The sequence below is a fragment of the Vespa velutina genome, chromosome 14 (assembly GCF_912470025.1).
Source record: "Vespa velutina chromosome 14, iVesVel2.1, whole genome shotgun sequence".
Lineage (NCBI taxonomy): Eukaryota > Metazoa > Arthropoda > Insecta > Hymenoptera > Vespidae > Vespa > Vespa velutina.
Window position 1 is genome coordinate 5437246 of NC_062201.1, and position 12660 is coordinate 5449905.

Here is a 12660-nt window from a genome sequence, read left to right on the forward strand (position 1 = left end):
AGTATGAATTAAACAATAAATCTCTCGATCGGAGTTCTTCCGATCAAAATTCATCCGGTCGATTTACCTCAACGAGCGAAAAGTTACGCTCATGTAATTACGTGTGGGAGGCTTTCTGCCTTTATCTATCGCCTTGATGGCAGTGACATCAGAGCACAAATAAAAAAGCACACGCAAAAATAATAAACGTGAGCTCCCATGATCATTATCATCGATACAACGATCTTATCATAAGTCGTTACCTTCTAAATCTCTTTCGCTCCCTTTTTTTCCGTTCTTCCGAAAACGAAAAATATTCTTTAGGAAAGTCAACTTCGTCGTTCTTTTCGTCGTCGATCGAACGCTCGTAACGAGCTCCCATGCGTTTTTTCCTTTTGATAATCTCGCCTTTTTTGTTTTTTCTTTTGTCGTAAGGAAAGTGCGTTGAGAAGGAGAAGACGCGACGCGTTATTATACGCGCAAAATGATTTGAAGTTGAAACTACGACGAAGGAAACGATCTTCTTATCTCCGAGCTTACGGCGTGGCTTTCGATCATTTGCGGTTTGATGAGAATAAAAGGACGTTGCGCAGAACGCTTTATTATTCTTCCTTCGCTTTGGACTTTGTGCCTGGCCTCGTTCGATATTGTTTTTAGCCCAAGACCCGTGTCTTAAAGCGAGTAATAAAATATTAATCGTCGAAAAGAACAGGTCCAACGAGAAGATCGTCGACTCGCGTATCGCCAAAAATAAGTTGGCCCCGTACTTTATTCAATGGACATTTGCAAAAGTGATTTTTTTACAGAAAAAAAAAAAAAAGAAAAAGAAAAAAAAAAAGAAAACAGAAAGAAAATTACAAAGATTTTCTTACGAAAGTAAAAGAAAACTTTCCTATAGTCCTATATTCTTTACATATAGTTCCTATATGGAGCTCTTCTTCTTCGATATAAACAGATATGTATATCGGAGGTAATCAAGTTAAATAATTACTTGATTTGACTTAGGCGCAGAGCGTGATACTACGTCTTTTATTCTTATCCCACTTTTATACATACCCAATTACGTATGTACCCATAGATACCACGTCCGTGGTTCGACGCGGGAGAATTAAACGAGATCGTTGGTGGCTCGAGGAAAAAGAGAAAAGAGGAAGAAAGACGAAAGTAAAAAGAAAAGATAAAAGAAAACTTACACTTACATTGGTCGAATATCTTAAGCATCGCTTTCTTCAGCTGCATAATCGCGCGCTGATCGTGTGTCGTTGCGCTTCGACGAAGGAAAAATAATAGAAGATAGGATGGATTCGTCGATCATTCGCATATCCTTGGTCGTCCTCGTGACTCGAGCAACGACGACTTATACGTCGATTTCATTCTCTTCTAGATAGACCGACGTCGAGAGATTAGAAGAAAGGATATATGGGAAGAGTAACGAAGAAGGGTCAGCTGGATAAGAAAAATTCAAGGAGCCACGAGACATTCGACAGGGCATTGCAGTCTCTTTTCGAGTCTCCTTACTTTTTGCGCCATCTTCGACATCCTTTTTGTCCTCTTTCTTTATTATCCTTTCGGTAATTTTCTTATCTTTCTTCTTCGTCTCCTCGTCCAAACTTGTTTCTCGAGTGGCACTTTCCACAAAAGACGAATCTCGAATGCACGCGCTAATCGAGCAATCTCCTCTCTCTCCCTCTCGTTCGACGACGTACGTCGGAGCTCTCCGAGGAAGTCGTCGTCACTTCCGGCGCGCTGGAATCCGCACGATGAATGAACTCGTTCGTGTAATCACTCCCACGTACCGAACCGACCTCTCGGGGCAAATTCGCTCCGATAACACCCACGTGGCCTCGACGCTCTCTCGCTCGCTCGCTCGCTCGCTCGCTCGCTCTCTCTCTCTCTCTCTCTCTCTCTCTCTCTCTCTCTCTCTCTCTCTCTCTCTCTCTAAAACGATCGAGCGAATACGTGGGATCTTCCCGTGATTCCCTCTTTCCCAACGAGTTAAACACTGCTTCTTTTCTTTTTTTCTCTATCTCTCTGCACGCTACAAGATACGCTTTGGTCTCCACGGCGAAGAAGAGACGAGTTTTTCGATGAATCGAGCGACAACTCGATAGCGATTTCACTTATTCTTCGCGATTTCTTTGTCAAATTCGTCAAGATTTAGTTAAAGAGCACAGATGAACAACGAGAGTTTCAACGTAGCCGCTTGCGGCGTGTAAACAAAAACATATCGATCGATCCGAACGCAATGGAACGACGGACAATAGGATAGTATCTTTGATTTTCAGTAAACTTAACTAGGTTCACACATCGTCTACGATCCTTCGAACTTGTTCACATATATTCTTCCGTTTTGTAATCCTTCTCTCGGATAAATGACGTCGAGAACCAGGCAATAAAAGGAGAGCGAATGACAAACATGAAAATGAAGAGAAAAGATTGGAAAAACGTTCAAGCAGATCGGTCAAAAAAACTATGACAATTCATTCCTCTTCTTTCCCATGGGTCGCGTTATCTCTAAGTACCGAAAGCAAAAGTAATAAATAATGTGTTAAAAATGCGCAATAAGGAAGTCCCTGCATCACACACGTGTCCCGTTTAGAACGCGAGCTTGATCGCGACTGCCGAGCGAAGTCGAGCCGACGAGTCACTGTTGCGCGCCAGACTGAGAGGCCAGCGCAACGACACAACGGACCGACAGAGGGAGAGAGCAAGTGCGATGCGTCAGAAGCGAGGCTGCTGCTGCTTGCCAAGAGAAGGTTCGAAAGGCGGGGAGTATTTCAGGCGATGTGATCGAGAGAGCGAGAGAGCTAGAGAGCTAGAGAGCTAGAGAGAGAGAGAGAGAGAGAGAGAAAGAGAGAAAGAAAAGGAAAAAGGTATGCTCGGTGAAGAAGAAGAAGAAGGAGGATAGATATCGCTAGGAGCCAGGTAGAGGAAAGATACGCGCAAGAAGGCGCGAACTTGCACGTCTAGCGATGGTAGCGTTGAAGAATTGCATACGAGCATTTTCTTCGTGACGAGTGTGCAGAATTATGCAATTTCTCGTTTGACTGATGTTTCGCGTACGAAAAAGAAAAAAAAAAATCTTCGCGTCGCCCCGCAACCCTACCCACTCTTCTATTCCTTTCCTCCTATTTTTTCAAACTTTCTTTTACCACGCCAAAGGTCGGTCTTGTGAAATAAATTGTAAAAGAGTACATACATATATAAGTTCGAGACGCGATGCGTAGAGATGATATTCTTCTAAAACACCCCCAAATTTCTAATACCCTCTTCCCTATCGAAAGATCCGAAATATGTACTTTTTATATTTCATAATCGATATAGAAATAACAAGTGGAAGATAAGTGGAATTTCCTCATTTCTTTACGTATCATCATTACGATGATGTCGCTGCTTCTTCTTGTCATATTTCTTCTCAAACTTAACGCGAGATTAAATTCTATTTGTTCGATTTGTTTCTTTTTCCATTTGGTCGGTCGGTGAAACATTCGCAACATTGTTCTATGTTCCTTCGAACGCGATCAACGTCAAGTGGTCATGAGGTAAGTAGAGAAATAATACACCGATACAACGCGAAAGTTTAAAAACTCTCAAAGTTAGTTTTAGACAAAGTCGTTGCTTTGTCGCTCGTAGAAGGAAGGAAAAGTCGCGATTACGGAGAAACGGCGCCATTAGTCCCGCCTTCTGCTACCAAGCCCCACCACGACGCGCTCCACCGTCGTCGCGTCGATCTTTATCATACGACGTTACGATCTATCGACGTTCGGACCTCTCGTTTCACGCGACCTCTGCTCGCTGGTTCGTATACGTGTGTCCCCCACCCCCGGATATATATATATATATCAGCCCGATTAATATGATCGATGAATTTTATTATTTTCTTCCAATACTTTGGGATATCGCGCTTTACATTAATTATCGAGATCGTCCGATTATTTTTTTAAACAATGCGCCGAGGGCGCATTTTATAATAAGTAGCCGCGAGGCCTTACATTGTAATTCGACGTTACTCCTATGCGCGGCGCTCGTTTCTTCACGATGCCATTCCTATATCGACTACAAGACATCACTTTTTTCTTTTTCTTCATCTGTCAGACCGGCAGAACGTTAGGAACAAGCCGAAGGGAGGAAATAGGGAAAATCGAAAGAATCTAATAATGTACTTTAAGAAAGTTACGTTATAACTTAGGAGAAAAGCAAGAGTCTCTCGTTCGTGCGCACGCTCGCGCGCACGCCCGCACTTACGTCACGCGCGCAAGGCCTTTGCTAATCTTCGATAAAGTAAACACGACTTTTATCGTCCCGCCATTTGTCCGTGTCGCGTAGGTTAACGTTATGGACGATCTTCCTCAAGGGTGAGGAGAGAAATTGACAAGGGACAAGTCGAGTCTTACGTGTACGAGCCACGTTATAACGCGCTGGCGTGAATATTTTATCTACTTTTCTTTTGCTCTTATAAAACTAGAACGGGGTGACTAAGGGGAAGGAGAATAGAGAGAGAGAGAGAGAGAGAGAGAGAGAGAAAGAGAGAGAATCTAGAGATCGTTTGGATTTCTTTTGAACCAAAGCAAACGGACGTAAGAACTCTAACTCGGTAGTGTTCCAATGAAATGGCAAAGTGCAATGCCGTCACAATAGAAAAAATGTTATATTGCGAAGAAACAAAGAGCGAGCGAGCAAGAGAGAGGGAGGAAAGAGAGAGAGAGAGAGAGAGAGAGAGAGAGAGAGAGACAGTCTTCCAAGTAAGTCGAGTTTTGTCAAGCGAGGGAAGCGTTATCTATTCTGTTGCTCGCTGAGTGTACGCTGGCGTCGCCTCGTGCACGATAAAGACGCATACGCATATTTACATAAGTATATGAGCGCGTCCGGGTAAGGAAGGATAAGAAGAGTAAAAGGAGGAGAAAAAAGGAAGACACGTTAAACGTAGGCGAATTAATACCAACGAACGAAGAAAGAAGGAAAACGATTTACTGTGTCTACTATGGCTTTCGGATCCCTTCCCGGCATAAGGCAATAATTGTACGAAAAGAAAGGAGAGAGAGAGAGAGAGAGAGAGAGAGAGAGAGAGAGAGAGAGAGAGAGAGAGAGAGAGAGAGAGAGAGAGATAAAAGAGAGACAAAGTACATATACGTATCGAGTGCTTGTCATATTACGATTACTTCCGACTCGACCGTCGGCGCCGGCTCTCTTGATAGTCGTCAAATATAATACTTGCATGTGCTAGTACGCGATCTCGAGAATGCTCACTCGAATCTCATCTTCGATTCTTCAAATTTCATCAAATCGATCAACTTCGTTTCGTATGAAGTCATATCGAATGTAATATGCAACTTTTTTATTTATACATTACACGTTACCCATAGACGTCACTTTGTTATACTTCGTATCCCGTAATGATACCTCCGTCCCGATTATTTCACCTTCTAATACATCGCGATCGGTCGTTCATCGCACCATTTTCATACTATTATTATACACCTTTTTCCGTTAAATAAGGCGTAAACGTTGAGCTCGCGCCCACGTTAAATGTTTCTCGGGAAACATGATAAAAATATCGATTACGCGCCTTCCTTTAAAATCTATGCGATCGCGGAGGAGCGACTATCGTAAAAATCATTCTCGAGACGCGAAACGGTAAATTCGGTTCTCATCTGAAGTGACAGTAGCGAGATTTTTGCGTTGGCGAATTAATTAGAATTAGTAGTTCTTCGAACGAAGAAAAATACGAATGAGGCATAATATATAAGCGGATTATTTATGTTTCTCTCTAGTAGAATCACTCCATTCTCCTTTTTTTCTTTTCTTTTCCAAAGCAATCGAGGCTTATTCGATATCGAATCCGTTAACTCTTTTTCATTGATCTATGCAATCTTATATATCGATCGATTTGATATACGAATGGGCAGGAAAGGAAGAAAAACGGATATCTTGATTATGAGAAAGAGAAGAGGAAAGGAAACTGTTGCATACGATGAAAAAATGAAATATGCAAAAGAGAGATAAGGATATCGCGTTCGTCACGTTTTCGCGCGTTGTATGTACTTACATACGTACGCGTTTCGAGTTTGCATGCCTTCGTCTGTTGTACTCTCTTCGTCAGTGCGTTCGCGACGGCAAACGGAAGGGAGGGGGAGAGAGAGAAACGGGCAAAGCCAGTCGAGTTTTCACAAGAGCGACGCGCACGTGTGTATGTAACTACGTGCGCGAGTCCAAGTCAGCCAAGTTATGTAACCGATGAGGTAGCGTTCGGAGTATCGTGCCGACACGTCGGAGCTTCGCTCAGCACTACCGTCGCGCGTCGTCTCTCGAGTAAACTGCCCGAAAGGGATCAAAACAGCATTGCAATTTTTCATCAAAATTTGCAGCGGAAATTCGTTACTTCTTCCATCTATTCGAACACGAATGCATGCATGCATGCATATATATATATATATATATATATATATATATATATATATATACGCGCCAGTGCGAGCGGATGTATATACAAGCACACACACACACACAAACATATTGTTAGACTCTAAATTTATCTTTCATGGCCACCGAGCGATATTATAGATACGTAGATTTACGATACATTCTTGTACACCTTCTTTTATAGCATAAGAGAAAGTGAACAAGAGTAGTTAGAGCGGATAGAAAGACATCATGGGAATAACATATGGAATACGATCGGTCGAATCAATTAGTTGCCAATACTAGACAAATTTGAATAAAGATCTTTATCGAGGAAAAAATATGGCATAATAGATATTAGAGAATAATCGAACTAAGAGATTTTCTAAAATAATTATCAAAATTTTGATACGTCTTCGGAACTCGTTCTTGATAAATATATCGAAATATCCTGATGCTACCATTTAAAGAGTAAACGATTAAGGGGAGAAGATTGACCGCTCTCGGTAGCCCTCTTTCTCTCGAATAAAATGAGAAGAATGAAAAAAGGAGGAAGAAGCATGGGCGGCATTGCGCAATCCGTGAGTCCGTGTTGCGGATGTTGCCGCTCTTGTCAGCTAGAATAATGAGAAACGTTGAAAGCGCGGGCGTTGTCCGGTCGCGTCGAGATCCTTCGTCTGCAGTTCGAGGATTACCTCACATTTCAGGAAACGTTGCATTAAGTCTCTCTCTCTCTCTCTCTCTCTCTCTCTCATCGGTCCTCCTCCTCCTGCTCCTCTTTATCGCGGTCGTAGCACGCGCACTTTATAGCAGGAGAAAAAAGAAAAAGATTTTTGTCGCTAAACTTATTAATTTTCAACCCCAAGAAAAAAGAAAATTGTTAGCTCTTTCAACGAGATAACGCCTGATGGAACGTTATCTTTAAAATATCCTTGAAAATACATTCGTCTCTCTCTCAGTAAGTTTTACGTTCCGGCGCATCGTTGGTGTCACCGTCGAATAGAATTTACGAAAGCATTCGGAACCAAACGGCATCTCGTTTATAACCGCGATCATCGAACATGCACGATATTTTTTATAGCTACCAAGACAAAACGAGAAAAAGAATATTTCTCCCAGGAGACGCGAATTTCTAATCTGTCTGACAATGAATAAATATCGATTCAATTATTTTTCCAATTGAGTGTTAAGAATTCGGTAGGTGCATTAAACTGCATTTCGTCGAGACGGTCGTATCTATCAAAAGAAAGTTTTCCTCGAAAGAACTCGCTAAAGATAGATAGATAGATAGATAGATAGATAGATAGATAGATAGATAGATAGATAGAGAGAGAGAGAGAGAGAGAGAGAGAGAGAGAGAGAGAGAGAGAGAGAGAGAGAGAGAGAGAGACGTGAAATCGTTGCGACTCGCAGACGCCAAGATTTGTTCCACGTGACTTGTCGCCTCTCGTTTCCGCTTTCCAGTCGCATGACGGACTACAAGGAATGAAACCATTGACGCGTTTCCGGCCACAGCGAGGACAAACGTGACAACGTAGAAGAGAAGAAGAGACGTTTAAATCAAAGGTAACGAAGGCTTCCTCTTCTCTTTGAGTGCTCGAAAAAAAGGAGAAAAGGGAAGACTTTTCTTCATTTCCCCTTCGATCTAGCCATCTCCTAAGAGATTGTTATGTCCAACGAAAGGATCCCTTATTCTCCCACCGAAATTACTTTCTTTCGTTCTTAGTTGAAAATTTAAGCGTTTAACAAGCGTGTCGTTTTTAACGAGATCTTTAAGGGCGCACGTACCAAAGTGCTCGAACCACAGTTCTAAGGTGCCACAAGATACTTAGAATTAATCTTGCGATTAGCCGCAAGAACGCGCGCACGCTATGATTCCACATTTCCGCCTTAAAAGAAAGGAAAAAGAAAAAAAAAAAAAAAAAGAAAAACGAAAAGGAGGTCGTGAAATCGTCGCTTCGTTTCCGACGGAACGACTATGCCGGATGATACGATGACCAGATAAAGAAACGTCCCGAGGAAAGAAAAATTGACAAACTGATATAGTGACTCGTTAAATTCCCTATACGATATACCCCTGAACAATTTTACAATGATATATTCGTATTTAATTTTTTTACATTTTCTTTTATTCCTTATTTTTTCGAATCTTCCCACGTCTCACGTTAATAAATAAATAAAATCGAATCTTATATTGCTTTTCTCGACCTTAAATTCGTAAAAATTGAAATTCTTCTGGTGACCACGAGCATTCTTCCATTCCAACATTGCAAATTGATACTTGAGATTGAATCGTTCAAATTGAAATATTAACGTTTATTAAGTGTCAAAAACGTGAACGTTCCTAGTCAAGCACAAATAGTATCTCTCTCGTTCGTAAATACATGTTATTGCATCTTCAAATCATATATTTAATGGGTATCAACATCACAATCGTACAATGATGCTGATTACAGTAAGATAAATGGGCAACGTACATATTGTACATATGCGAAGAAACAAATAAGGAAAAGATAAAGATGAATATAGTGGTACGAAATACGATGTACCTACACCGTATAGTAAAATGAAATTCCTCGGCCTTATAGTTTCATAACTAAAGAACCTCATTTCTCTTGCATTACCTTATCGATATATCTTCTCGTTGTACGAATATATGGATGCAAGAAGCTTTGTAAAATGCATTTATTCATAACTTCCTCTCTCTTGTACCGATACCAAGGTTTTTTCGTGTTACGGTCTCATGGTAAATCTCTTCGAAATCGAATTCTCCTTGTTCTCCTAAAGCTTTCAAAATTTCTGTCGAAAACTATTGATAGATAACGAAATCAACTTCACTTCAATTTCGAACCGCTAAAACGTCGAATGGATTTATGAATCATTCGAGGCGAATGAATCATTTCTAATAAAGAACTGATCAAGGATTTGAATGAAAATTACTTTGATCAACGTACGAGTAAAGTTTACCAAGAAATAAAATCGAGTAATAAAGTAGGTGTCGCTAACGAACAAAACAAAATGTTGCGATAAAAAGGCAGGAATCGAGATTCCATTTGGACAGAGCAAACAGAGTAACGGATGTGGTATTCTTTGAGATTACGACTCGCAATCTTCCTACGGTCAACCGACCTAAAGACGATTAGACATAAATTGTTGTTCTTGCACGCGATTATGAGAGAGAGAGAGAGAGAGAGAGAGAGACGCGGAAACGACTGCGACGAAAAGAAAAAATTACAACGCGGAAAGCTACAACGCGACACGCGATTATCCTCGGCGATATCGTAACCATACCCGCGTCTATCATCGTCGAAACCATCATGGTGGCAGGTACTCGTCCACCTATACCATACGCAAACATTTCTTTTCTAATATCCTTATATGCATGTAAATCGCGTATCCGCCTTAAATACAATCACTTTATATTGAAAATCTTGTTAAAAGCCGTCTGTGTTAAACAACATGAATTTTTTTCATTCTTATATCGTCATTGTTCAATTTTATGCTGATAAAAGTTTTTTTTTTTACATTGAAAAGGTAAATCTTGGTTGGATTAACTTTCTATATAACCTTCTATCTTTGCATCGAGCGAAGAAACTCCGGTACAGTGATAATTTGCGAAATGAGGAAGACGAGCTAAGAAGAGCCGGCACACGCGTAACGATTCACCTCGCTTGAAAAGGATTCATTGAGAGATGCAGGATTGACCGTCCGAGGTTAATAAGTCGGGGTCAAGTGCACTCGTATCGGATTAGCCGGTCGCGGAGAAATTGACCTCCGGCCAATTGCATGGGTTCTCCGTTCGCGAGTCCGCCAGATGTGGCGAATAACTAGAATAAATAGACTTTGCAGGTCAACCAGAATGTTTCATAACTCCTGATCTCTAAATTGTTCCTCATCAAAATATTCTTTGATGAGGAACGTATATGCGTACTCATCGAGAATCGTCGACATGTCGTAAAACTTTGACACCAAAGACATTTACCTGTACGATAAACTAATTAATTAAACTTAACGACGGGATTAATTAAAAATTGTTCACTTTATGACTCCAAGTACAAAGTACGACTTTCGCAAAAGAGATACAAACGCACTCGAGCATTCGAGAAGGATATTAACCGACGAGCCCTTCGTATCGCCATTTGTCGGACGATCGATTATATTCCAATTCGATTAATAATCAAATCTTGTGTCAAATTATCGATGCGCTAATTATTGATCAGTTATGTCATTTTGAATTATTCTTATCATCAAAGACAACTCCGATTGGTAAAATGGGAAAAATTTCACGAAGGGAACGAGCGCTTGATCAAATTTCGATCTAATAGCGTTCCTATAAATCTATTTTCTTTCATCTTATTTTAAGCGGTAACATTTGAAATGGAAATAGAAAAGGATAGATAGAAAGAGAATAGACATAGTTGTCGCGCGAATGTAGTCGAATGTAGATTCTACACTTACCCGGCTTCCTGCGCGAGCTCCACAGCACAGGAGGATGCGCGGAGGAGGCGACGGCAACGGAGGGCTTACCACCAGAGGCAGCCAGCTTGACTGCGTTCGGCAAACCTGCGAAAGACGGAAAATCCGATAAAGAATTTATGTCAATTGTTAAATCAAATATCAGCGTCTGCCTAGCTGGCTAACGCGTCTTTCAATACACTGTCTTTCGTGTTTTCGTTATAGCAGCTAATACTTGTATATATATATATATACACAATATTATTATATATATACAATATTATTATATATATATATATATATATATATATATATATATATATAATAAATGATAAAGACGTATCTCATTCATTTTTCAACAAAGATCTAATATCTCATTACGTTTGAGAGAAAGATTTAACACGCTATTTACAAGTAATTTTTTAAACCAAAGGTAAGCAAGAATAAAAGCTTTCGGACGAATGTCAGTTGACTGTTGTGGTTGGATCTATGTACTAGGAGAAACATCTCATCTCTAAAAGGTTCGTTCTTTCGTTCGTTCGAGATTCTACTACTAAGGTAATGAAAGTGGCAAAAGCTATCGTAGCTAGGAGCCATGAGCTATTCGTTTCCAGCCAATAGTTCATCTTCAATGAAATTTTTGCCTGAGCCCAACTTAATTCATTCAAGTTGTTTACCATCCGATTGCGAGATGCCCAAATGGGATCGAACATCGGGACAATTGTTAGAATAATCTTCTTCTACTTTCCAAGATAAAAGAGATACGGGGGATAATATGGAAAAAAGGATCCGCGCTACGTTCTTTTGACTTGAAACGAACGGAAATCGTTATTACGGTATATTCTCTTCGATTTTCTTCAGAGATCGATAATTAATCGCTGAATGGGCATCTTTGTGAATCTTTCGCGACAATGCCCGTACATACGTAGTACAAAGTCGAGATCATTTCGCGAAATATATATCTGATTACGCGATCATACGGAGAACAACCGTTCGGCAATTCGATCGTGTTATCGCGAAACACGATCGTTGGCGCCAACCGATATACATAGGTACGTAACGTATTGTTACATGCTTCTGACAGTCACGTGGGCGATCCACGAGGAGGCGCGAGCGTGCATTGAATGTGACCAATGAGAATAACGATTACGATCGACAAGGGACAGAGGAGAAAGGCCGTCATCGTCGTCGTCGTCGTCGTCGTCGTCGTCGTCGTCGTCGTCGTCGTCGTCGTCGTCGTCGTCGTCGCCGTCGTCGTCGCCGTCGTCGTCGTCATTGATCGTAATGCCTAGCAGCAACGGCAGAAGAATGAAATGCAAATAAAAAGTGCCAATTATTTTTCTCGATCGTATCTGAGAACGATGCGAACTGTGATGATTTTCAATAAAAGTTTCTTGAATGCGAAGTAAAGCGTTAAAGTACAATGAAGTAAAATCACGAAGCTAAGCGACTCGGTAAATGAATTGGGGGAGGTGAAACAAAAGTACCCTATCCTGTCCCGTTCGATCGTCCAATTACTTTTATACCGATTGGTTTCTCCATCGCAACGACCGCAATAAAAATTTGTGCAAAAATTTAAGCATGCGACGACGACGAAATGTTAGAAGCATAACAGGATACATAATGCATGGTCTTGCAATTCAAACAAAACCCGGTCAAATTTCCCGGTCGTGCAGCTGACCTTGTCTTTCGAAGAAACGATCTTTTATACGCGCGCAATCGTTCATACACGTCAGCGTGACGCGAATTGCGAACAGACCTAAGGAAAATTTTATGGGAATCCTCCGGTTCTCCCCCAATCTTTTGCCTTTCTCCTTTTTTCTACGA

General features: G+C 40.9%; 1 protein-coding gene across 10 annotated transcripts in view; it reads right to left on the minus strand.

Annotated features, from left to right (window-relative positions):
* The window catches only part of LOC124954072 (dual 3',5'-cyclic-AMP and -GMP phosphodiesterase 11-like), a 102494-nt gene that overhangs the window by 82404 nt on the left and 7430 nt on the right, over window positions 1–12660 (minus strand). For 9 of the 10 annotated variants that reach the window (XR_007102432.1, XR_007102431.1, XR_007102430.1 and 6 more), the window contains exon 2: window positions 10837–10941. Coding sequence is in view for 7 of the 10 variants with exons in the window: in XM_047506389.1 (XP_047362345.1) it covers window positions 10837–10941 (105 nt within the window). In the remaining 3 variants the exon portion in view is untranslated. Of the gene's footprint in view, window positions 1–1178; window positions 1318–10836; window positions 10942–12660 lie in introns of those variants that run through there. The other variant, XM_047506391.1, reaches the window with a different exon arrangement.